Consider the following 26100-nt stretch of genomic DNA (forward strand, 5'->3'; position numbering starts at 1 on the left):
CATCAGTAGCACGGAGGTGAACATTGAGCTCCATAGGAGTCTCAACAATGCGCTCGTCAGTAATAGCAGCACGAGCAAGAAGATCCTGGATATACTTTTCCTGGGATATAAAAAAGCCATCAGAGGTAGAAGAGACTTCAATCCCAAGAAAGTAGCGAAGAGGTCCAAGATCAGACATAAGAAACTGCTCACTAAGACGGGCCTTTACAAAGGCAATATACTCGGGGTCATCCCCAGTGATGATCATGTCATCAACATAGAGAAGAAGAAGAGTCCGACCACGAGGAGAAATGTGAATAAACAATGCTGGATCATGAGCACTTGCTGAAAAACCAGCAGTAGTGACCACAGAGGCAAAACACTCAAACCAGGCGCGAGGGGCTTGCTTAAGGCCATAGAGAGAGCGACGAAGACGACATACCATGCCATCAGGAACAGAATACCCAGGTGGTGGCTGCATGTACACCTCCTCACGCAGCTCACCATTAAGAAAGGCATTCTTAACATCAAGCTGAGATATAGACCAATGGCGTGCAGAGGCAACGGCAAGAAGTGTACGAATAGTGGTCATATGGGCCACAGGAGCAAAAGTCTCGTCATAATCACGACCATGCTCCTGCTGAAAACCACGAGCCACGAGACGAGCTTTGTGACGCTCAAGAGAACCATCGGAGCGAGTCTTAACCTTGTAGACCCACTTACAAGTGATGGGACGGACTCCGGGAGGAAGAGAAACAAGATCCCAGGTACCAGTGCGTTCAAGAGCAGCAATCTCCTCTGCCATCGCAAACTGCCATTCAGGATGAACAACAGCCTGACGGTAAGAAGTCGGCTCAAGAACAGCAGCACCAGCGGTGGGAAATCCAAAGCGATCAACAGGCGGACGAGGACGAGAACGCAAGCCATAAGTAGGCTGAGAGGAAGAGGACGACTCATCCAATGAGGCATCCACAGGTCGTGAACGACGAGTGTAATGCTGAGGAAAAGAGGGAAGGTAGAATCGGGGGGGTGGCGACGAAGAAGTCACCGGAGATGAAGGTGTAGAATCCGGTGACATGCTAGGCGAGGAGACCGGAGAAGATGGTGGCTGCAAATCGACTAGAGGTGGAGAAGCAGAGGGAGTGGAACGAATAGGCACAGGCACGACGGGGGTGATAGGTGAGTCAGGAAAAGTGAGGAAAGAGATATCCTCCACTGAAAAAATCGAGGAAGATGGGCGTGGGTAGAAGGGACGAGACTCATCAAAAGTCACGTCTCGAGAGATATGCATCCGACGACCGATCGGACCCAACAACGATAGCCCTTATGCTCATCACTGTAGCCTAAGAAGACACACTCAACAGACTGAGCGGTCAGTTTGGTGCGTTCGCAAGGGGCAAGAAGAACATAGCAAACACAACCAAACAAGCGAAGCATCGAATAATCGGGAGAACGATCAAAAAGACGCTCGAAAGGAACACCACTCTGTAGAGCAGCGGAAGGTTGTATATTGATAAGATAGGTGGAGGTGGAGACGGCCTCAGCCCAAAAATGAGGCGGAAGAGAGGCAGCAATCATCAATGCACGAGCCGTCTCAAGAAGATGTCGATGCTTTCGCTCAGCCACACCATTCTGAGCATGAGCACCAGGACAAGAGAATTGAGAGAGAGTTCCTTGCTCAGCAAGAACACCACACAACATCTTAAAGATATACTCGCCAGCGGAGTCAGCACGAAAAACACGAATGGGTGAAGAGAACTGAGTATGAACCATGGCAGCAAAACGGTTATAAATAGACTACTCCTCACTACGAGAAGTCATGAAATAAAGCCATGTGTAACGAGAGAAATCATCTATGAAAATAATATAGTATTTATGACCACCTTTCGAAGCGAAAGGAGCCGGACCCCATACATCAGAATGAACTAAATCGAAAGGACGCTTAGACACTGACTCACTATGTGAATATGGTAACTGAATCTGCTTGCCAAGACGACAACCCTGACACTCTAAAGAGACATCTCCTGAGACAGACCCCAGAAGACCTCGACGAACTAAAGACGACAACCGAGAACCACACATATGACCAAGTCGATGATGCCACTGCTTGAAGGAACTAGTAACGGAGGCGACAGAAGCGGAGGAACTGGCGATGGTGGTGGCAGCGGAAGGAACATGAAGCCAGTCCAACTCCCAAAGACCCTGAGAATCACGGCGGCGAGGACCAGCCCCAACCAGAGTGCGTGCGACGATCCTGGACAGAACAAGAGTCAACGTCAAGGATGACACGGCAACCAGAATTAGTAAGTTGACCAGCAGAAAACAGATTCATAGTAAGGCGAGGAACATGAGCAACATCAGGAACAAAATAAGGAGTGGAAAGATTGCCTCTACTAGCAACAGAAAGTGGAGTACCATCAGCAGTGAAGACATGAACAGGAGAATCCAGCGATCGAAGAGAGGACAAAGTGGAAGAATGAGAAGACATATGAAAAGAAGCTCCAGAGTCCAGAACCCATGGGGATGTACCTGACTGTGTAGAGGGCGGTTGCTCAGTGCGGGAAGCATCAGTCACAGAACCAGCAGTACCCGTCGAGGAAGAACCTGAAGCCGCGAGCAGACGCTTAAGTCTCAGAATATCCTGCTCAGTCAAAGCAATGGCTGAAGCTGTCGAGGGAGATGACGAAGTCCCTGAGGATGATGATCGCGCCTTGCGCAGGTGTTTCCGCTTTGTGTAGCACTGGGACTCAATATGACCATCATTGTTGCAGTAGTCACAATGTGAACGGGGGCGACTTGAGCCTCCAGAAGGAGTGGGCAAGAGCGGCGGAGCACTCGAGCGGGAAGGGGTCGGTGCAGCAGGTGGAGTGGAAGAAGCCCGAGTAGCGAGCACAGAGGGAACCTCCAGCAAACCAGCACCACGTAAGCGAGTCTCCTCAGCACGAATCTCTGAAAGCGCCTCCATGAGAGAAATACGGCCACGAGCAAACAACTGAGCACGCCGGGGCTCAAACTCCTTACGGAGCCGAGACAGGAACTCGTAGACGCGATGAAACTCCAAATTGGCCTGGACAGCCTGGCAACAGGGGCAAGTACGACAACCAGCACTGCGGAGAGAATCAAGCTGGCGCCAGATAGCAGAACTCTGTGCATAAAAGTCATCAACAGTAGAGTCACCCTGCTGAAGAGCATGCTCCTGACGAACCACAGAAAGGTATAAGGCATCACCAGAGGGCTCATAGCGCTGACGAAGACAGGTCCACATCTGAAAGACAGTAGGAAGACCCAGAAACTCAGAAGCAAACTGAGGCAGAACACTAGCAGTGAGGACAGCTGCAGCACGAGCATCATCATCAAGCCACTGGGTGTAAACAGACAGAGCACCATGATACGTCTGAAGAGCCTCCTCATAAGCCAAAACCCTCTCATCATAAGCACGATCAGCAGCCTCATCAGCAAGCTTAGCCGCATCCTTGGCGGCCTGATTAGCATCCGTAGGAAGAACCAGTGGAGTCGGCGGAGTAGGGGCAACCGGAGGAACCGGACGTGACGGACAACAGACCTCGCCAGAAAGAACACCCCAGAGACGGATGCCACGCATGTGAATGCGCATAAAGCCAGTGAACTCGGTGTAATTAGTACCATCAAAGATCACCGGACAGCGAGGGACAGCAACATAGCCCGATGTAGCAGACATTTGTTTTTTTTCAACAGAATCTGACGAGAGAGCTTCCAATCGGGGGAAGAGAGATGCAGCGACGGGCAAGGAACAGCACGCAGGCTGTGGATGGAAGTGCTGGCTCTTTGCGTTGACTGGTCAGCAAGGCAGTCGGCAGAACCTTGGGCACTCACGATCCAGTGATCCAGGTGGGAGGTCGATCCAGGCAGGAGGTCCGCGCTCGGCTCGATCTGGGCTGGCGAGCGGGCGGATGGTCCTGCAGCGACGGGGCGACGTTGACTGGAACGGAGGAGACGGCAAATAGCGGTCTGGCGGGCGGGACGAAGGAAAGAGCAGGCCAGAGTGGACCTGCAGCAGAGAGGATCGGAGGCGGAGAGCCGGCGGCAAGAGATAGAAGCAGCGGCGGCCACGAATTGGATCAACAGCACGAGTTGCGACGTGCAAAAAATTGACCTAGCTCTAATACCATGTTAGGAATAAGCAACTTATATTCCCATGAGGCCATAGGCCGATATATATACATGTACAGGTGTGGAACATATGCAGGAAACCCCTTATACAACGGGATAAATACAAAGGGGTACATGACTTATATTATAACTCTAACACACTTAATTGGGTCGCTCTCCTCCGTCGATCGACCATCCAACGGCTGTGAAGACGCAGGAGTGGCTGTTCATCGCCCGACAAGCCATGTGCTCTGCTTTTTCTGCTTTTCTACTTTCTAGTTGCTGTAGTGGCTATAAAAGCCAGCTCTCCCTTTCATTTGAGGCATGTAAAAGAATTATTGGGTGTAAACCCTAGCCGCCGGTGGCGTGCTAACTACTTTCCCCTTCCTTCTGCAATGAAAACCCTAGCTCGATTCGCCCAATTCCTGTCCTATCCTAGTTTCGCTAGTTCTTGTTAAAATTCAGTAGTTTGGGACTCTGGTCCTGACAGGACTCTACATTTTTAGCACACCAGAAAGAACAAACTTTTTACCATGAGTGAAATGGTGTACTGCATGAAACACATTAACTGCTTATGTATGAGCATGAACTCCAAGCAAATTATGTAAGGTTGAAGTACCAAAATAATAGTTGTCTTGGCAAATAATATAATTGTCTTTTTTTTGTTCTTCAATGTTTTTATGGCATTTGTATTATTTTTTGTTATGAAATGAGAATTTTTAGATATACTTTAAAAATGGTGCTGCATGCAACACTTCTGTTAGAGTTTCACAATTCTCTCATAAACAGATCCCGAGCTAACGTTCTGGGCATGTTCTAAACATACACTGACTTCTTGACCAATCTTTTTCACCCTAAATTCATGATAGATGGCAAGGGATTTATATGACATAATATCTGATAGACGAGAAGAGTCATTTGACCCACCCTTCCGGCGAGAGGGGAGTGATGATGCATTTCTACAGTTGGTTATCCAACCAATCTACAATGTTATTCATAATGTATGCACTCGGATATCTTGTATAATGTTCGTTGCAAAATGTTATTTCTTATTCTTATCCATTTAATGTTCATTTGATGCAAAAGGAAGCTACAATGAGTAAGCGTGGTACTGTGAGCCACTCGAAGTGGAGAAACTATGATGACCTGAATGAATATTTTTGGTAAGTTGCTTTTAATAGTTCATCTTTGTGCTTTGCCTATCAGTAGGTTCTAAGAAAGCATTTCTTACTGGTCACTGTTTTTGTGTTCGCACATTCAGGTCGAAGAAATGCTTCAAACAACTTGGATGGCCAATGGATCCAGCCTCTGACTTTTTTGCAGATCCTACGAAAACTAAAAATGACATTGAGGTTTCTGGATAATCCTTTGCATATTTTTTGTGCAACAGATACTATTTATTATCATATTCATTAATTTGTTAAAATTCTTAGCGGTTTTAGTTTAATATATTTATTCACTGATTCTATTCTATCGAATACGGTGAGACTAAAGTACATGACCATGAGAAGTTGAAGATCTTCACTTAACAGTCAACCAACAGAAAATGGTAGATGAGGAACTAGCAACACCTTTTAGTGGTATAATTGGAACAATTTTTCTTGCATGGTGGTTCTGGAATTGAAGAAATCATGAATAGAAATTTATCCACTGCATGGTTAAATGTAGTTTACTTTGAAGGCTTGTTTAATATTGCTTCATATTGCTAAAAGTAGACAATAGTATCATTGTTTTTTGTGGTTCCTCAAAGTCTCAAACAGTTCCAGGGGAAAAATAAAAGGTGAACATGAAATGATGATATGTACAAAAATATTAGCGGCTAAATGAAATATAAGGAAACACAAAACCCGTTGTTCCAAAGTATAGCAATGAAATGAGTACAAGGAAGTGAAATGTTTAATAGTAGATACAAACTAGCAATGGATAGTGAAGAAGAGGCAAGGATGCAAAAACCATGGTTATGCAGTTGATTTTATAATTTTTTTTCAAGAATGATTGTAATTTCACATATTCTTTTCACTCATTGGGGTGATGTAAGCCAATGTAACATGCAATATTACTACTGAGCATATGCAAATTTAGTACAGTGATGGGAGAGAGCTGAGAGCTGTTCATACAAAATGAACTGAAGGGAAATCCTGTTCTACTTCATCAGACTATGGATTGGATAAAGTAATAGTGGGAGAAGGGAGCATGTGGCTGCACACCCTTGGGTCTGCGCTGTGCCGTAATGGCTACAGAGGTAGAAATAGGGATTATGGAGACAATCATATTAATCTCTGTTTCTGTTTATTTCTTGATGGACCCAAAAGGGATACACCTTTACATTTTCCAATCATGTCATCCTTCATATAGGAGCCGACCCTATTTCTGTAGAAAGTACACTTCCGCCCGGCTTAAATATAAAGCTCTTAAATACGTACGATACAAGCTGATGACAGCGCGACAGTGAAAAGGTAGAAGGTCCGATTCAAGCTGGGGAGAGTAGGAGCCAGCCCTATTAAGTTGATCTAACAAACTCAGTCTAAGCAATCAATCTGAAGGAACTTACTTGACTTGAGAGGAAAGCACCAACTTGGTATAAATGGCTTGTTTCTAAGCAGTAAGCCTGGTGCTCATCTGCACCCGTCTGGGCCTGAGATGCTGCAACACCCCCCTTGTGCTTAGGGTGCTGACGGTATTGCTGGCCCACATGACATATTTTCCTTTTTTTTCAAGGAACATACGTGTAATCTAGACTTCCAATGGGACATGTACTCATTTGTATTCAGTGTATTGTATGTGTATCTAAAAGCAGTTTGATCAAATTAAGTACATTTGGTAATATAATGGAACTAACTTTAAATGTATGCAATGTGCAGCGGCACGATCATTCGATGAGCAGACGGAGGATGTCCAAAACAAATTTTGTTGAAGTTCGTACATTTTTGCATCTCTTCAGAAGTTTTGATCGAATGTGGGCCTTTTTCATATTAGCTTTCCAGGTATGGACTTAATTATTAGTTGAAAGATGTCATGTTTCTTCATTTGCTATATCATGTGTTTTTTCTTCCTTTTAGGCCATGGTAATTATTGCATGGAGCCCTTCTGGATCACTTTCTGCTATATTCGAGCCAGCTGTTTTCAGAAATGTTATGACAATATTTATAACAGCTGCATTTCTAAACTTCCTTCAGGGTACGGATGCACTTTTGGTCTCAGGAACTTTGTGAATCTTGTAACCTTGCTTAGTTGTTTTCCCAGTTTTAAGGAGTCCTTGCTTAATTACCTTTTGGCATCTGAGTAGAATTTGAAACTACTTTGGCTTTTCTTACTGATTCGGATGCTGCACAGTTTCTAAAACTGGTCTCTTAAACTTTTTCAGCCACACTTGAGATAGTTCTTAACTGGAAGGCTTGGAGGAGCCTGGTGTGCTCGCAGATGATACGGCATGTCCTTAAATTTGTTGTAGCTATTGGCTGGTTGATAATTCTTCCAGTGACGTACTCCAGTTCCATCCAAAATCCCACAGGCCTTATCAAGTTCTTCAGCAATTGGATTGGAAATTTCCAGAGTCAATCGATATATAATTTTGCAGTTGCTCTTTACATGCTGCCGAACATTTTCAGTGCCTTGTTTTTCATATTTCTACCAATGCGAAGGGCACTAGAGCGTTCAAATTCTCGCATTGTTAGATTTCTTTTGTGGTGGACGCAGGTACATTTGATTAGATCTATCTACATGACTTCTTAGTAGAATTGATTGTAGTCTTTGGTTCTCATATGTTTTTTACTTATCAGCCAAAATTATATGTCGCCCGAGGCATGTATGAGGACACATGTTCACTTCTTAAGTAAGTCTCTCTCTCTCTCTCTCTCTCTCTCTCTCTCTCTCTCTCTCTTCCTAACACTTAATGTTTTTCTTCATAAAATAGGTACACGACATTCTGGATTCTATTGCTTATATGCAAGCTCGCCTTCAGTTATTACGTTGAGGTTGATACAATCTAGGCACTGTAATAACGTATTTCTAGTTTAAGTATCACACTAGATCTGTTACTGTTTCCGTAAGAAAATTTATGTTTTATTGGTTAGTATTTGCTCAAATTAATCCACCAGTTTTAGTTTATTTTACACACTACTCCCTCCGTCCCGGTTTATAAGTCATTCGCGTAGTTCTAGGTTGACAATTTAACTATATAAGTATGTATTATATGTGACAAAAAATATATATTTAGAAACTACATCCGTGTAGAAATATAGTGATATACTTTTCATGACATATAACACATATTTAATTCCTCAAATCGATGACCTAGAACTACGCGAATGACTTATACACCGAGACGAAGGGAGTACTTAATTTTGTGTTCCATCCGTTTGAAAATAGATTTGTCCCCTTAGAAAGTCAGCTGTCAAACTTCTTTATTTTTATCACTAATTAATTAAAATTTTAGATTGTCTTTTTAGGGATTTTTTTAGATTGGTTAGATACAAATAGTTCCTTGGATTTAGAGTTAAAAATTGTTTCACAATACAATGTTCTGTAATGTTCTACTTACATACTTATCCAAAAAATAATGGTCAAACTTGCATATTGGATTGTCCAAAGTAAAAATAAATATATTTTGCAACAGAGGGAGTAATAATTTGTTCGTCGTGGTGCTTTTCTAGACCAGCTGGGCAGCAATTTCCTTACTATATTATTACATTAGCTACCGATTTGATAATACTTTATTAAGGTATGAATGGATTTCCCATCTTTGTTGGTGAATTTGTTGATCAGAAAATGAACATGGTATTAGAGCCAGATGTTGGCTTCTGGTACTTGTCGGTACAATGTTGAGAAGGGAATTTCGAGGTTGTAAATCCTACACCAAACTGGGTGGCATATCCCTTGAACTTTTGTATTTTAAAATCAGAATATGATGTAAATCATTTTAAATTAGTAAACAGAATGAAATTCCTTTCTTGTTTAGTAACTTCAACATTGGGGCCTCATAACATTGGTAAGAAGGGAACCAAATTTGTTCAAACTCTTTGTACTATGCTGGCTGACCCACAAAACACCTTTGAGTCTTACCGTGCTATGCATCCAGGTAGTTGAGGTTGATCCACGACCCAAAGTATCCTTAGACATTGGCCATGCCCAAAGTTGGTTAACCTTGCTAAACTGCAGCCTTAACAGCCTGCTGCATATCTGAGAAACAAAAGAAATGTGTTTGTATTGTAGATTCGTGATGAAATTGACAACAATAGTTAAACAAATTATATAGTTTTACACACCATATGAAAATAAGATATAAGATGAGGTACCAAACAGGAGGCTCGCTAATGGAGTCCCGGAGGAGCGGCGGATGTGATGTTACTTCACGTCTAGGGTGCTCTGGGGTTGCACCTTTCGCTCGATATTACTAGTTGAAACTCTATCTATCGATAAATGACACACAATGCTTTTCCCTATTTGCGAAAAAAAAACCCGGTTGCAAAGTAAAAATGTTATACTAGCCGAGATATAATGAATGTGTCTCTGTTGTAGATTCTTGATGAAATTGGCAGAAACAACTAAACAAATTATAAATTTGTACACACCATATGAAAATAAGATATAAGATGAGGCACCAAACAGGAGGCTCGCTGATGGAGTTCCGGGGGAGTGGTGTGTGTGATGTTACTTAACGTCTAGGGTGCTCTGGGGTTGCAGCCTTTTGGTCGATATATAACTTGTTAAAACCCCTATCCATCGATGAAATGGCACACATTGCTTTTCCCTATCTGCGAAAAAAATAGGTTGCAAAATGAACATGTTGTACGAGCCGAGATATATTGATGCGTAGATAGTGAGAGTGGTGACATGAGTGACCTCTGGATCCGATACAATATAACGTTTCACAACAAGTTCACCCAAAAGTCCTAACCGATGGAGAGGTTTGGGCAATCCACATAAACTTCACCCCTCCACAGACACGTGCAGGCACTCTCGCCTCAAACGTGGGCATAGTAGGAACCCTTTTTTCCTAGCCAAATCACTTTCCTCTGTTTCTCTGAGGAGATATACACACACCTACATGGGCTGAATGGGCTCTTCTACTGTTCCGCAAAAACAGGATATACACTTCCTAAGTTATACTCTTAACATGCACACACACTTAATCTTTTCAAATCACATCTATTAAAAGAACACCAAAAGTTACAACAATGATAGTTCTTTTATCACTATTGAAGTGCTTTGCCACTCAATATTTTCATCTAGTGAGGTTCTTCTTCAGCCTGTGGGCTCCTTCAACGCAAGATTGCAAGCAAGTAATCTCACCACGAGATCCTACCTCAGCTGCTCGACATTACTTCTTTCCTTGTTGTCCCCAAGTGAACATTTTCTCCCCTTTTCGATATCACCACCCACCCTCCCATCCCTGCTGTGGTGTTGTTCTTGCTGTCACCAATGCGTCTAGCTAAAGTTTGGTTGCATTGTGTATCTTGGCGTTCAAGACGATTTGGTATAAGAGTCAATGATGCCTCTAGCTATGCCACATCCTTGTGGAGGAACATGTTGTTTAGAGAATAGTTCATGCAGCGCACTCGACCCTTAAGAGGCAAAACTAGGATGAAAACTGAAGGTTGCTGTCGGCCCAGTGCGAACCAGGGTACCACGGGCCATCTGCCTATGGCCTAGGAATGGCCCAACTCAAGTGGCGGCCCAACCGTGGGCGCCGCGAAGCCAGCTACCTCGCGAGGGCCGCGTCCTACGAGGACCCTCTCATTGAAGGACTTCACCAAGTACCACCATCGGAAGCAGGCGGCCTCATGAGGCCCCCCTCGCGAGGCGCCCTCCCGCGAGGCCTCCCAAGGAGGTCGCACGGCGCGGGTTGCGTGCCCATCACGTGGGTGACGTCGCCGCGGCAGGTGACGACAGCAGGGCTGTGCCAACCGGCGTTGCCAGGGCAGTTTCCCTTTTGATGATAAGGGAGCAGCTGCACCTGCCTTCCCCTAAAGCAAGTCCCAGAAAAGTCTCACGCCAAAAACGCTTCATCCTGCCCGCTCCCCCCGCCTCCCTCCCCCTCGCCCCCGGGCAAAGCCCGGTCGGCGTAGGCGGCGGCGGGGCTCTCTTCCTCCTCGTTGCCCCTCTGCAGCGCGGGATGCAGTGGCCACCCGAGGGCACGACGCTTGCGCAGGGCCCGGCGGCGGCGCCGCGGCTGGCCATGCAGGCGGCGCGAGCAGCTGTAGTTGCGGCGGAGGCGGCGTGGGGCGGCGGGGGCTGCGAGCGGCTAGTGCGAAGGTTCGTGGCGGCGGGCGGTTCTGGCGGCGGCGGCTGTCGCGTCGTGGTAGGGTGCAGGGGGCGGAGGGCTCCAGTGGCGGGGTCGTGCGCGTGCACGCCTGGGCCGGCTGGCGGCTTCTGGCCGTGTTCATGGCGGCCGGTGCGCTGGCCGATCTGGTGGCAGCGCGCCCGGCGGATTCAACGCCTGGAGTTCGCCGGGCGGCGCGGGATGGGCAGTGGCCTGGTGTGGCTGCTGCTTTGGCCGTAGATGGATCCACGGTAGCTTGGCAGGTCGGATGCGGCGGCGGCTGACATGTTTCGGCGTCGGTTCGTCCGTAGGCGGCGTGCGTCGGCCTTCGATTGCTCTCCCTGTCGTCCGCGCGCCACTTTCGTCGAAGGACTGGACTTCTCCCAGCTGTGGTCCATCGCTTGTCTCGCGCCCGGCAGCAGGACCGAGCTCGTCTCGCGCCCGGCAGCAGGACCGTGCTCGTCTCGTGCCCGGCAGCAGGACTGAGCACATCTCGCGCCCAGCGGCAGGACAGGCCGATGGAGGCCAGTTTTGGCCGGCCTATTGTGTCTCGGCGTTGGGGACAGTTCAGGGGTGCTAAAGGCGGGGCCTTTCCGCTCGTCTCTTTGGGTGGGGTGGCGCTGCGTGGTGGGTGAGGTGGCGTCAAGGTCTTGGATGCCGGGGCGGCGGCTCTGGTGGTGGTGTCGCGGTGCTCATGGGAAAAGCCCGTGCCTTGGTGCTGCCCGGTGACCATGGTCGTGTGGGCGGCATGGTCGCCGGGGTGTGGCGTTTGGTGGTGGTGAGTATTGGCCGGGGTGAAAACCCGTTCTATCTTCGGACGGACCGGCGGCGGTGAAGCTCGTTCCCTTCTTGAAGGCGGCGTCGCGGCCTTCATTGCCCGTCGTGTTGCTCTAGGGGAAACTCTGACTCTCGGGTCGGGAGGTGGCGGCGCTCCGGTGTCGTATCCTTCCTGAAGGCACCGTCTTGGAGCCCACGATTCGTCATATGCGGCTTCATCTCTTCGCGGTGGCGTGTTCACGGTCGAGGACCCGGCTGCTCTTGTAGTGCTTGGGGTGGTGTTGCTGCGCTCAGCGCCTATGTATCTTGCCTTGGGTGTGTGTGTGTTGTGGTGGCGTGCGTTTGTACCGGGTAGTTGTTGGTCGATGCTTTATATATAAAGCGGGGCGAAAGCCTTTTTCGGTAAAGCAAGTCCCAAAGCCTTCCGCTTTGGTGAAATAAGACCAGGACGGGTGGCGCGCCAGGACAGAGGTCATCGTGGAGCCCCCTGCGCGTCATGGATAACAACTTTAGCAGGCGAAGACCGCCTTTTGTCAGGATAAGCCTGGGCGCCTGTCCCCTTTCAAATTGCCGCCATGTGGTAGCCCTTCCCGCCAATGTTTTCGGGGAAGAGGACCGGGGTGCCTATAAAAGGGGCAGTGCTGCCACCGTAGTAGGGGATCGACTCCTCAGAAGGATTGCGCCATTGGCACCCTTGACTCTCGTCTACCTTGTAGCTCCAAGAGCACTGTCTCCACAAGCAATTCCACCAAGCAGGATTAGGGTTTTACACCGCATGGTGGCCCGAACCTGGGTAGCTCGCGTGTCCCCGTCGTGCCTCGCGTGTAGCTCATAGCTTCGTGGTAGTAAGCCAAGCCCCCGGAGTTCGAACTAGGGTTTTGGTAGCTCAGAATCAATCCCCCGACAGTTGCAGTTTGGATGTTTAGTATAGATATTTTTTTCTGAGCAAGGTATTTTATGCCTCTTAATTAGGAATAGGGCAACAGGCATTGGTTGACCCAAAAAAGGAAAATAAGCTAATCCATCCCCAACTAATCTTCGTGAATTCCATTTATCTATTGCTAAACCCCTGCTACCCCAAATAATGAATCCAAATAATTTTTTTGAGCTTCAAATATTGGAAGTGTACTGACATTTGATCACTGTTGGCAGATTTCTCCTCTCGTTGGACCTACCAGGACAATTATGTTTTTGGGACGGGGGAAATACATCTGGCACGAGTTCTTTCCATACTGTAAGATTTATGTTGTAGTAGTGCAGTATCACGGTAATTCTTTAGATAAGGTTTCGAACACTGATTGGATGCTAATTTTGCAGTGCAGCATAATTTAGGTGTTGTTTTTACTATATGGGCACCAATTGTCATGGTATGTATCAATTCATGTGTTTTGTACGTGTGCGGGTGTGGGGGGTTAATACGAAGCTGCTCATATTTCCTCATATAGGTATACTTAATGGATACGCAAATATGGTACGCTATTTTTTCAACAATATGTGGTGGAGTAAATGGTGCCTTCAGCCGCTTGGGTGAGGTTGGTACCATGTCTATTCTTACCTTTTTACCCTTGGAGTGTTGAGGCTGTAGCTACCGTAAATAATCTTGCAGAATATTTACCTTCCTGCAGATACGAACCCTTGGGATGTTAAGATCAAGATTCGAGGCAATCCCAACAGCGTTTGGTAAACATCTTGTGCCTGGACATGGTAGTCAACCAAAGAGACGTGAGCGTGAGGTCCAATATTACTAAATTTTGTTACCAATCATTTTCCTGTCACTTTTTGGCTGGTACGATAGCTGATTTATTGTCTCTTCGAATACCTTGTGTAAACTCTTTTCAGAAGGAGGACAAAAATTTGCATATTGATAAGTTCTCCGACATATGGAATGCATTTATTATCTCTTTGCGAGATGAAGACTTGATAAACAATAGGTTTGCTGTTGGTCCTGGCGTCTTTTTCTTTTTGTTATAACATGCTTTGGCTGTTGGTGTTAGGTTCCTTTTGTTAACATGCTTCTAAATTTGTTTTCCATTTGCTTCTAGGGAGAGAGATTTATTGATTGTTCCATCATCTGCGGGTGACACTAGCGTTTTTCAATGGCCTCCTTTCCTTCTCGCTAGCAAGGTACACTTTTTACTCATCCACTAGGTTAAACACTCGATTTTCTCCCTGAGCTAGTACTGTAGTGCTCATGGCTACGATGTTCTAGATTCCAATGGCACTTGATATGGCAAAGAGCGTCAAGAAAAGGGATGAAGAACTACGGAAGAGGATAAACCAGGATCCATACACCTTTTATGCCGTAATAGAGTGTTATGAGACTTTGTTAAATATTCTGTACAGCCTTATGGCAGAAACAAGTGATAAGAAGTAAGGCATATTGTGTTCTGAGAAAATTAATTTACCATATGGTTATGTTGCTAACTACAGTTACTATTGATTTGCTTCATGGGTACAGAGTTGTTGATCGAATACGTGAAAGTCTTGAAGATAGCATAGAACGTCAGTCACTTGTGAGGGAATTCCGATTGGATGAACTTCCTCAGCTAAGTGCTAAGTTCGATAAGCTGCTAACTCTACTATTGGTACTGATAGCTACTGTTCTTGGATTTCTTAGCAAGATATTTTTATACGATATTTCCGTTTCAACACTCTAAAAACTGTTTACTTGTTTTACAGAAAACTGAAGAGGAGCATGACACAACAATAAAAACACAGATTGCCAATCTATTACAAGATACAATGGAAATCATTACACAGGATATCATGAAGAATGGACAAGGGTAAGATCTATGCTGATTGCTTAGATGTGCGCCTTCAGGAATTCTTTTTGACAACCAACTTTCTTTCAAATCCCAGTATTTTGAAGGATGAAAATAGAGACAATCAACTGTTTGCAAATCTGAATCTGGACTCAATAAAGGATGAAGCTTGGAGGGAGAAGGTCATTTATCTTCTTAGCAACTTATTTCAATGGTAGTATTCATTTCTGTAAGTTCACAAGTACTAGTGTCCTCATTAACCATGGGATTTCTGTGTTAGCAGTGTGTTAGGCTTCAGTTGTTGCTGACAACGAAAGAATCTGCAATTTATGTGCCAACGAACTTGGAAGCTCGGCGCAGGATCACTTTCTTTGCGAACTCACTATTTATGAAAATGCCAAGGGCTCCACAGGTCCGCAGCATGATGTCCTTCAGGTAAGAAACCCAACTCTAGTGGCTGGCCCTCCACCTTATTCTTCCACCAACCCTTTTTTGGTTCTTGGTGTTATGGATGCAACTTATCTCTACTGCATAGCACAAGGCCCTCTATTTTAACATCATTTTTATATCCTGTAAATTTTGTCTTACGTCTGAAGTCAAACGAGAACGTACGAAAATATGGATCGGCTGTAGGGGAATGTGCTACACGACAAAAAATTATGCTACACGATCACACCCAGGAACACTATGAAGATGGTTGTAACGATCAAACTCACCGACGAGCAGAGTAGCGGAAGCAGTGAAGAGTCAGTGCAGCGAGACGATTTCTCGCAGCTAGGTTGCACCTCCCAGCCGGCGAGAAAGTTCTTCGAGACGAGCGTCGAAGTAGACGACCCCTCCGAGGTATCCACGCGTTCCGAAGTAGTAGACCGGCAGAGCTTCGACGTGCAGGGAGAACTCTGAGAAAACTAGATCTATTAGATCAATTAGATCGAGATTATTGCCCGCCTAATTAGGAGCCTAAACACTTTAGGCCAATTAGACCGGGGGAACGTGGAGCTATGCGGGAGAGATCCCCTTTGCATTGGTGTGCTGCAAGAGGGAGTCCTCCACACACATATATATAGGTGGAGAGGGAAGAGGGGGCGCCCCCAAGCGGAGGAGTCCTCCTTTTCCACTTGGTGGAAGGAGGGAAGGACTCCACCCCTATTAGGATTCGACCTAGGCCTTCTTAGGGGGTTGGCGCCTCATGTGGGCCCTGTGGGGCCCACTAGGGGTGGTCATCTCATGACAGTTCTTCACAACTTTCTTCCACAAATAAAATCCTGGATTTTTTGTATGGCTCCCATTTTGAGACCTCCCCCAAAAATTTCCGTATATAGATCTCTTTATCGTGAGAGGAGCAAATCCTAGTCTTGAACTATCGTTACCGAGACATATGTTTCAGCCTTTTAGGTATACTCGTAAGTCACCTTTATTCACATATCCAGTTACAAAGTGACGTTACCGAAAATGGCTTTCGCCCCACTTTATAAATAAAGCAACCACCAAGCACAAAGTATCAAGGTAACAACAAAACACACCACACACCAACACAACGCCACCGCAGGTCAGGTCCAACACTCACACACACAAACACAAACAGCCCCAAGTTCCGCTGTGGGCACAACACAACAAGCCCAACACAAACGCACGACGAAACACCCCTAGATGGCGGTGGCGGAGGCGTGGACACGACGATCTAATCTGGTTCTGGTGGTGGCGGGGGAAGCGGAGGCGCCAACTGGAGAGCCATCGCGCGAAGCCGGGTGATGATGGAGGTGATGGCGTCTCTCTCCCTGGGACGGCTAAGCAGCCGCCAAAGCTGCAAGTAACCAGACCATTTGAACAAAGCGTCAGTAGCACGACGAAGAGGAATACGCTGAATCACAAGTTTATTCCTAACAGTCCACAACGTCCAGGCAAGGACCCCAATGGTCAGCCACCTAATGTGGCGCAACGCGGGTGGGATCGCCTGGAGTTCGGCAAAGGGAGCAGGGAAGTTGTTATGGTCCCAGCTTCCACCCACAATCTCGCGGAAACAACTCCAAAGGAACTGCGCGGACACGCAGGTGAAGATGTGGTTCGAGTCTTCTTCAGGCCCGCAGGGCGGGCAACGCCCATCCCCAGGGCCATTGCGCTTCAGAACCTCTACGCCTGAGGGGAGGCGGCCGCGAATCCATTGCCACAAGAAGGTCCTAATTTTCAGGGGGAGGCGAATCTCCCAAATGGAGAGCGCCTCATGTCCAAGCGAGGGGGCGATGGCCAGGTAGAGAGATTTGGTGGAGAATTGTCCAGAAGGCTCTAGGCGCCATCTGGCGCGGTCATCGTCCGTCGTGAGATCAGGCTCGTGGAGTGCAATACAGTCGAGCAACTCTTGCCAGTCCGCGTTCTCAGCCGGGCCAAAAGGTCTCCGGAACGCGAGTTGCCCTAAGTCAATAAGGGCGGTCGCCACAGAGATCTGCGGGGCAACCGCGATGGAGAACAGGTCCGGAAAGCGGGCCGCAAGGGGCGTGTCACCAGCCCATCTATCGAACCAGAACAGTGTGGCGGTGCTGGAACCAATCTCGATCGAGGTCCCGATCCGGAGGATCGGGAGGAGCTGAATGATGGACTGCCAGAACTGGGAACCCCCAGACCGTTGGCAGAAGGCGAGAGGCTGGCCGCGGAGGTATTCCTGCTGAATGATGCGAAGCCACAGGTCACCATCTCCGTTGGCAATCCGCCAGAGCCACCGAGTCAGAAGGGCAATGTTCATGCGTTTGGAGGACATGATCCCGAGTCCGCCCTGGTCGCGAGGTTTGCAGATCTCAGACCACCTGACCATGTGGTACTTCTACTTATCGCCCTCGCCGGCCCAGAAGAAATGCCCCTGAATGGTGGCAATCTCATGGTGTAGAGTCTCGGGAAGGCTGTAGAAGCTCATGATGAATAATAGTAGGCTGGAGAGGGACGAGTTAATGAGCACCGTGCGGGCCGCTTTCGAGAGCCACCTACCCTGCCAGGGCTCGATACGGTGCTGAAGCTTTCCCACCGTGGGGCGCAGCTCGGCCACCGTAAGCCTGGAGTCGCTAATGGGTATCCCCAGATATGTCGTGGGGAAGCACCCGAGCTGGCAGTTAAGCCGATCCGCTATGCTCTGGCGCTCGTCTTGGGTGTAGCCCAAGACCATCACCTCACTCTTGTCGAAGTTGATCCTAAGGCCGGACATTTGCTGGAAGCACAGAAGGAGGAACTTGAGGTTTGAAATATCACTCTCCGACCCCTCCACCATGATAATGGTGTCATCCGCATATTGGAGCAGGGAGATCCCGTTCCCCCCAACTAGATGCGGCACTATCCCCTTAATGTGACCCGCCGCCTTGGCCTTATCCAGGATGGCTGCCAGAGCATCGACAACCATGTTAAACAGGAACGGGGAGAAGGGATCGCCTTGACGTACCCCACAGAATGTGGGGAAGAATGGGCCGATCTCCCCATTAATGTTCACCGCGGTGCGACCCGAGGAAACCATCTGCATCACCCTGGTCACCCACCGGTCGTCGAAGCCCTTACGGAGCAGACATTCCCGAAGGAAGGCCCAACTGACCGTGTCATAGGCCTTGTGGAAATCCAGTTTCAGGAAGACTGCCTTGAGGTGTTTGGAGTGCACCTCATGGAGAGCTTCGTGGAACACCAAGACTCCATCAAGGATATATCGGCCCTGGATGAAGGCCGACTGATCAGGGTGGGTGATCCGGTCGGCTATAGGGGCCGCCCTAATGGCGTACCCCTTCGCGAGGATGCGGAAGATGACATTAATCACCGTAATCGGTCGAAATTGTCGGATGTCGGAGGCCCCAACCACTTTGGGGGTGAGAGTGATTACCCCATAGTTCAGCCGGGCGAGGTCAATGGACCCAGCAAAGAACTCGTCAAACAGGGCCATCACCTCAGGTTTGATCACCTCCCAGAAAGTCTGGAAGAACTTCACTGGGAGGCCATCCGGGCCGGGAGCCGAGGATGGGTTCATGCCCTTTATTGCCGCCCATACTTCAGCCTCAGAGAACGGGGCCGTGAGAGCCGCGTTATCCGCAGGCGAGACGCAACAGTGGGCAGGCCAAATGTCTTGCGCTAGGGCAAGACCTCCCCGAGGGGAGGCAGAGAATAGGTCTCTGTAAAAGCCGTCTACATGGGCCCGGATGTCCTCTGGCCGCTGCAGTAGGGTCGCTCCGTCCCACAGGAGGGGGATGGAGTTACGGCGTCTGCTGCCGTTAGCGATGGCTTGGAAGTAGGCAGTGTTGGCGTCCCCCTTGAGGACCCAATTTTGCGTACCCCGCAAGCGCCAGTATGCCTCCTCGTCAGTGTAGATGACCGTGAGTTGGTCTTCCAAGTCATACCTAAGCATCCATTCGTCTGCCGAGAGGCCAACGGCGTCAGCCCGCAGATCGAGGGCCTGGATGCCCTCAAGGAGGGCTTTCTTCCACTCACTGATGTCTCGGCCCACATTTGCACCCCACCCTTTCATGAATTGCCGTGACCGTTTGGTACAGAAATGCCAGGAATCAACGGCTGAGAGGGCACGGTGGGGGGCATCACGCGCCTCGCGCCACCTGGTGACCACCGCGGCAGTAAATCCAGGCTGACGCAACCAGAAGGTTTCGAAGCGGAAGTGGGGCGGCATGGGTGGACGCTCGTTCTCCGAAGAGAGGAGTAGGGGGACGTGGTCTGAACCAATCCGCGTAATCGCCCGGAGCGAAGCTAGGGGGCAAGGAATGTCCCACTCAGGGGAGGCGAAGACCCGATCGAGGACCGAGCGAGTCGGATCAACTTGGCGGTTTGTCCAAGTGAACCTGGCCCCGACTCGATCGAGCTCACGCAGCCCCATGTCAGCAATGCAATCATTGAACATTTGCATCCAAGGAAAGTTCACTAAATTGTTGCTCTTGTCTTCTTCCGTCCGAATGAGGTTGAAATCACCGCCCACTACCACCGGTAGCTGGGCGGACGCTACCTTCCTACGGAGCTCAGCGAGGAAGGCCTCAGAACGGCGGTGATCGGCCGGGCCATAAACCGCAATGATTTCCCATTTGAAGTTTAGAGCCCGCTCGAAGACCTCCATGCTAACGAAGAACTCGCCTCGATCCATGCTTCCTACCTCAAAGGTGGCATCCTTCACTCCTAGGAGGATGCCACCCGAGTGGCCCGCACTCCCACTAGAAGGGAGCCAGTGCCAAGTGAACAAGTCGGAGCTCAGATGCTCAAGTTCTGATAGGGAGAATTCTGCGCGCATCGTTTCTTGAATGGCCACAATGTCGATTCGCTCGGTTCGCATGTATTCTATGAGTTGGCGGCGTCGACCATCTTGGCCGAAACCGCGGATGTTCCAGAAGAGGGCTCGCATCACGCATCCATCGGGGGGCTGCTTGACCCCAAGACACGTGAGGCGCTCTGGGCGCGGAGGGCTGCGGTACAGGAGCGGGTGCGACCCCGGATCTCACCCGGGGCGGCCGCCGCGAGGGGATGGGCGCTCGGGGTGGCCCCGGAAGTAGCCCCCGAGGAGGGAGGGAGGCGTGCACGGGCCTCGGCAAGGCGGCCTCGATCTGAACTAGCGGGGGGGGGGGGGGGGACCTCCCCTCTGAATACTATGGCCGAGTCTGCTGCCACCTTAGCGAGGTGGCCAAGTGGAGCCGACTCCAAAGCAGAAAAGGAGCAAGTAGCAGAGGTGGCCGGGATGGACGGGGTACCTGGCTTGAGGTTCCGGGCAGCGGCCCGGAGCGCAGCCTGCTCGGGGATAGGCAGAGCCGGGCTACCCGCCGGTCTGGCCGCCTCAATCCGAGCGCTGCGGCGCGAGGAGGTCACCGGGGTCGAGGTCGACCGGCCCCTCCTGGAGTAGGCCGCAGTCCGAGGCGGGAGTGGGGGAGCGGCCACCGGGGTGGTCACCACCGCCGACATCCCACCAAGGGCGGTGCACGAGGAGGCCGAGGGGTGGGTCGACGGAGAGGCGAACGCGGCAAGGACCAGCGACATCGGAGCTGGGGACATGTCCGGTCCAGGGGGGGATCGGGCTCCCTCTGGTCCGACAGGACTGGCGCGGTGCGGGGAGTGGAGGGGGGCGGGTCCCCTTCCGGGACAGGCCCATCCCCCACGGGAGGCGCAGGAGCAGCCGGCGAAAGCGGAGGTGCAGGCATGGAGTCGATCCCGGTCAAGAGCATAGAGGGAATGGCGGGGGGAGTACCGTTTGGGGAGCGGGGGGACGAGGCCGGGAAGACGGCGAGGCTCGCATCGAAGGCGTCACTGCCGTCCACGGGAGGCGAAGGGGCCGCCGCGTGGCCGCGGCCGGTGCCCGAGCCACCCCTGGAGGCCGTAGGGGGAGGGGGTGGATCGCGGGGACTGTCCTCATACTCCTCGTCGTCGTCCTCCGAGCCGGAGTGGTGGTCATGGCGGGGGCCACGGTCGCTGCGATGGCCCCCCATGCCCCCCCCCCCATCGGGACCTCCCAAGAGGCTGTCGTCGGTGATGCGAGGGCGGCCGATGTGGTTGGGCGGCTCGGGAGAGATTCGGAGGTCGAACCCCTGGTCGTTGAAGAACACCCGGATCGTGGCACGGAGCTTGGACGGTAACCAAAGTAACCATCCAGCATGTTGAATTATGATATTCGCATGGTCTATGGAACTTAGTAATCATGAACAAGTTATATGAAAATACTGACAACATAACAACGATAACATCTCTCAGTAATTCATAAGTTGGGTCTATCCAACACCATTGTTTCGGTAACCACGTGTTCTCATTATTGATAGTATCCTTGTTACAATAACAATGCTCATGATCAGGAAAACAAGATCATCATCAATACATGAGCTAGTCGTAGATGCATGACTAGGGATCATCTTGGTGTTTATGTTTCCACACATGCAATTGGGTTTTCCTCTGAATCTCATATTCAAGAACCAATGCAATTATAGCATAGAAATATAAACTTAATTATGAACATTGAAATATAATAATACAAATATTATTGCCTCTAGGGCATATTTTCAACTATTAATCTCATATTCAAGAACCAATGCAATTATCGCATAGAAATATAAACTTAATTATGAACATTGAAATATAATAATACAAATATTATTGCCTCTAGGGCATATTTCCAACAATATCGTGTCGCTATCACGATCTCAAATTGACTTGGTTTCTAAGTCGTATACTTACCGGACAAGAAACAACTTGTCTGCCAAGACATCAAAAAATAAAACGGCAAAAGGAAGCGGCGCCCCTGCAAGGTCACGGACCGGATTTTGGCAGACCATTCACGCATATGTCACACGCCCGCGCCGTCCCGGCCCGACCCAAGCCCGGCCAGGCGAGGTGAGCGTGCACGTGTAGTCTTCTCTTTCTCTCCTCAACACACAACTTAGTGTTGTGGGGGAGAACCCACAATATAAAGAGGTCAAACACTTCCTCCACTAGCAGGGTGGGACTAAACTTTAGAACCACTACTTCCCATTTTATTAATGGGCCTCTTTGAGATTTCAGAAATTGAACATGGGCCTAGCCCATTATTTCTAACAATTCCCCACCAGGTCTCAAATACCCATTTAGAGATTTGTCTTTTCTCACTACTTGTTTAATATACCTGTGTTAAGTTGAACTTTTGCCTAGAGCTTTAAGCTACATCCATCTGCAACTTGACAATGGATTATGCTTTGAATTGCAAGTTTTGTGTGAACGGGTTTCACTCAAAGTCTTAACCAGTACTTGACTGCCAGTAGGCTATCCTGCGGTTTGGAGCATATACGTCGTACTCCTTGGTCTCTTTTTTTTGACTATGTACAGTAGGGTAAACACCCGGTCTCTTCGTGAGGTTACTAGAGATCACCCAAGTCTCATAAACTGTGACGTTTACAGACGGGGCTCATATATGTGCGTTCTTTCAAGACTGCTCTTTAGGAGAACATCTTTGCTAATCATAGCTAATAGAACCACATTAAGGCATGTCGCCAACCTGCCTTACAACTTTGAGCTTTACAGCTCTGAGAGTTTTGCATCTTCACATAGAGAGGGTTACATGTTACTCTCCTCTGTTAACCAATAGCTTGTTCTTCCCAGGTCCTAATTCACGAGGTCTCTGATCACAAAGGTTGAGTTACTACTATGGTGTAACATCTATGGGTCTACCCATCTCCCTCGATGTTCTATCTATCACATTTCATGATAGTCCCTTTGTAAAGGTGATGTAGGGTAGAGACCCTATGTGGCCCAATCTTTACGAATTGGAGGTGGATTTGAGGAAGAATACGAAGGGAAACATACAAATCAGCACACATAGATGCAAATAAAGATACACGTAGATAGATCCATGATCCAAAGAGTGGATGGAACAAGATAGGGTTCTTCCCTAAGTCCTAGGACTAGGAGGGCTTGATGCTTCTATGAAGCATTTCTTCTCCACGAGAGGCCTTGCAACCATAGATGGTTCTTCTCATATAGAGGTCTTGCAATCCCTCAGGATTCTCCACTCATGGTGGTCTTGATCTCCATAGGAGAGGATAGATCCCAGAAGGGGAGGTACATGAGCTAAGCTCTATGGTGTCTGTTCTAATCTTAGCTAACCCTAGAAATGAGGAGGGGGAGGTCTATTTATATTACAAGCCATGAAGGGGTAAGTGAGGGGCGGAACCGCGGAAGGAAGGGATACAAGGCCCGTGGCCCACTCATGCGAGCAGGCAGGTACCGTATGTCCAACGGCTCGTGAGGCGCCGGATGTCCAGTACGCTCCGGAAATCCGCCCGTTTCTTCTCGGGTGCGTGGCACTGGATTCCGGTGGGTACTGGATGTCCGGTACTCCATCGGATGTCCTGCCGCTGGAGCACGACTTGGCTGCTCCTCGCTGGCTTCTCTTCTTCAGGCACCGGACGTCCGGTAGTGGGATGTCCGGTGGCTGTAACTCGCTGCAGCTCCGTCTTCGCTTCCATGCTTCCTTCGCGGATGGTATAGTCATTCCTTTGCGCTTGTACTCCTCGTCATCCGTGAATCTCCGCTCAAACCTATACATGCACGATGGAGGGTCAAGTAGTATACCATCCAAGAAGGGATCAAGTGAACATGTGTAAAGGAGATGATTCACCTTTTTATGTATGAAGTAGATGTCGCACGTGTCACTTGACATGGTGATGCCATAGGATGCTCCGCATCAAAAGGGATCTGCCAGGTTTTTGTCTGTTCGAATATATGTAACAGTTCTTACTCCGAAGTTTCTCAACTTCCTGACAGACTTCAAACGTCTCTTCACGTGTCTTGATGACTTCCATTATCCTTAGAATTGTTCACTTTAGCGATGACCATTTGGCTGTCACAATCCATAAGAATTGCCGGTGCAGGTTTTTCAACCAGATGCAGGTCTATCAAGAGTCACACAGCCATTCTGCTTCAGCAGTGGCTGTGTCTAAAGCAGTAAGTTCTGCTTCCATGGTTGACCTTGTCAATATGATCTGTTTACAAGACCTCCATGCACTGCGCCGCCTCCATTAATAAATACATACCCACTTGTGGCGTCGAGATCGTGCTGCGGGAGAGCGATCGAGCGGCTGTTGGAGACCTTGAGGTGCGGATTGAAGACCTGCAGGGGGCGGCTGCACACCAGCACCAGATCGAGCGCAGATCACCAAATCAATCAGCCACACACTAGATTGAGGTGACGGGCAGCGGGCAGAGCAGCGGCTGGCCAAGGTAGCAGCAGCCGGCGAGGGAGAGGAAATCACGACAGCCAAGAGAGCAATGGCAGCGCGAGATTTGATCAGGAGGGCGAGTTGTGACACCCAAAAAAATCCCTAATCTTGGGCTCATGATACCATGTTATGGATGCAACTTATCTCTATTGCATAGCTCAAGGGTACACAAGACTTAGGGTACAAGGAAAGAGACATAGCTTAATAAGGACTCCTAGACTAATATTAATACTCCTTAACACTTGGCACGTAGGTCAAACCGCCCTACAATTATTTTTTGCTAGAATACCAGTTAACAAACATTTCTGTTTTCACATCAGTGTTCTAACTCCTTACTTCAAAGAGGAGGTGCTCTTTTCGACAGAAGATCTGCATAAAAAAAATGAGGACGGGATTTCTATCCTGTTCTATTTACGGAAAATATATCCAGGTACTCCTATATTCATTTATCTGACAATTGTGAATGTTAATTATCTTCTGCTGTCAGCAAATGCTCATCATGAACTATTGCATGCTAATAGATGAATGGAAGAATTGTCTTGAGCGCATAAAATTTGTACCAAAGGATGAGGAGTCCCTTAAATCAAGGATGGATGAGATCTCACCCTGGGCATCTTATAGGGGACAAACGCTCACCAGAACTGGTGAAGTCACTAACTCTCTTATGTTGTATGAACTTCATCTATCGTGTTTTCTAACTTTCTTTATTACTGTGCTAGTGAGAGGAATGATGTACTACAGGAGGGCGCTTGAGATTCAATGTATTCAAGATAAAATTGATATTGGTTAGATTAATTTTTTCTCCATCATATATTTTTCATCCTATGCAAATCTGCCTGTGAATTCTTTCCCATTCTTTGCAAATCTGCATATGTTTTACTCCATCAGTATTTTGCAGCTAAATTGGACCGCCAGAGAACAACAACATCCTATCAAGAGGGTGGAAACATTGTAGATATGGCACTTGCCATTGCTGATATCAAATTCACCTATGTTGTGTCTTGTCAAGTATATGGCATGCAAAAGGTGTCCAAGAATCTCAAAGATAAAGCTTGCTATCTGAACATCCTTAACCTCATGATAATGTACAAAACCTAGTGCATTCATCTTTCCACGAAGATCATAGTAAGGTTACTACAATCCATCTGATATTTGAAATGCACAGGTACCCGTCCTTACGGATTGCTTATATTGATGAGGTAGAAGCTCCGACCAAAAATGGAACAACAGAGAAGACTTATTATTCTGTTCTTGTCAAAGGAGTGGGTGAAAAGTATGATGAGGTACTTGCTGAATATAAACATAAATGTTTTCACATAGCATCATTTCCATCAAAAGCTTCATTGGCTTCTCTAACTAAAGGTAGAAAACTTCATTTTTTATGTTCCTTTTTTAGATAATATTATTTAAGTAGAAATTACACTTGTATGTAAGTATTTGAAGTCTCTGCACAAGTTAGTAGCTTTCCATCAATTTTTGGTCACCTATTTCTGTGCACATTCAT

The 26100-nt window shown here is 48.3% G+C and overlaps 1 protein-coding gene and 1 pseudogene across 2 annotated transcripts in view; one reads left to right on the top strand and one right to left on the bottom strand.

Annotated features, from left to right (window-relative positions):
• The window catches only part of LOC109777214 (putative callose synthase 6), a 46570-nt gene that overhangs the window by 9454 nt on the left and 11016 nt on the right, over window positions 1-26100 (top strand). Inside the window, exons 10-33 of one of the 2 annotated variants that reach the window (XM_073510369.1) lie at window positions 4977-5108; window positions 5194-5270; window positions 5369-5459; window positions 6969-7091; window positions 7167-7284; window positions 7472-7803; window positions 7887-7939; window positions 8021-8081; window positions 13298-13379; window positions 13463-13512; window positions 13591-13677; window positions 13771-13878; window positions 13985-14076; window positions 14188-14269; window positions 14355-14515; window positions 14604-14730; window positions 14825-14928; window positions 15005-15089; window positions 15191-15342; window positions 24917-25026; window positions 25118-25240; window positions 25316-25381; window positions 25495-25681; window positions 25762-25879. In XM_073510369.1, coding sequence (XP_073366470.1) covers window positions 4977-5108; window positions 5194-5270; window positions 5369-5459; window positions 6969-7091; window positions 7167-7284; window positions 7472-7803; window positions 7887-7939; window positions 8021-8081; window positions 13298-13379; window positions 13463-13512; window positions 13591-13677; window positions 13771-13878; window positions 13985-14076; window positions 14188-14269; window positions 14355-14515; window positions 14604-14730; window positions 14825-14928; window positions 15005-15089; window positions 15191-15342; window positions 24917-25026; window positions 25118-25240; window positions 25316-25381; window positions 25495-25681; window positions 25762-25879 — 2721 coding nt within the window. Of the gene's footprint in view, window positions 1-4976; window positions 5109-5193; window positions 5271-5368; window positions 5460-6968; window positions 7092-7166; window positions 7285-7471; window positions 7804-7886; window positions 7940-8020; window positions 8082-13297; window positions 13380-13462; window positions 13513-13590; window positions 13678-13770; window positions 13879-13984; window positions 14077-14187; window positions 14270-14354; window positions 14516-14603; window positions 14731-14824; window positions 14929-15004; window positions 15090-15190; window positions 15343-24916; window positions 25027-25117; window positions 25241-25315; window positions 25382-25494; window positions 25682-25761; window positions 25959-26100 lie in introns of both variants that reach the window. The other variant, XM_073510370.1, reaches the window with a different exon arrangement.
• Window positions 2276-3937, bottom strand: LOC141042363 (uncharacterized; annotated as a pseudogene).

This window comes from Aegilops tauschii, chromosome 3 (assembly GCF_002575655.3).
Source record: "Aegilops tauschii subsp. strangulata cultivar AL8/78 chromosome 3, Aet v6.0, whole genome shotgun sequence".
Classification (NCBI taxonomy): Eukaryota; Viridiplantae; Streptophyta; class Magnoliopsida; order Poales; family Poaceae; genus Aegilops; species Aegilops tauschii.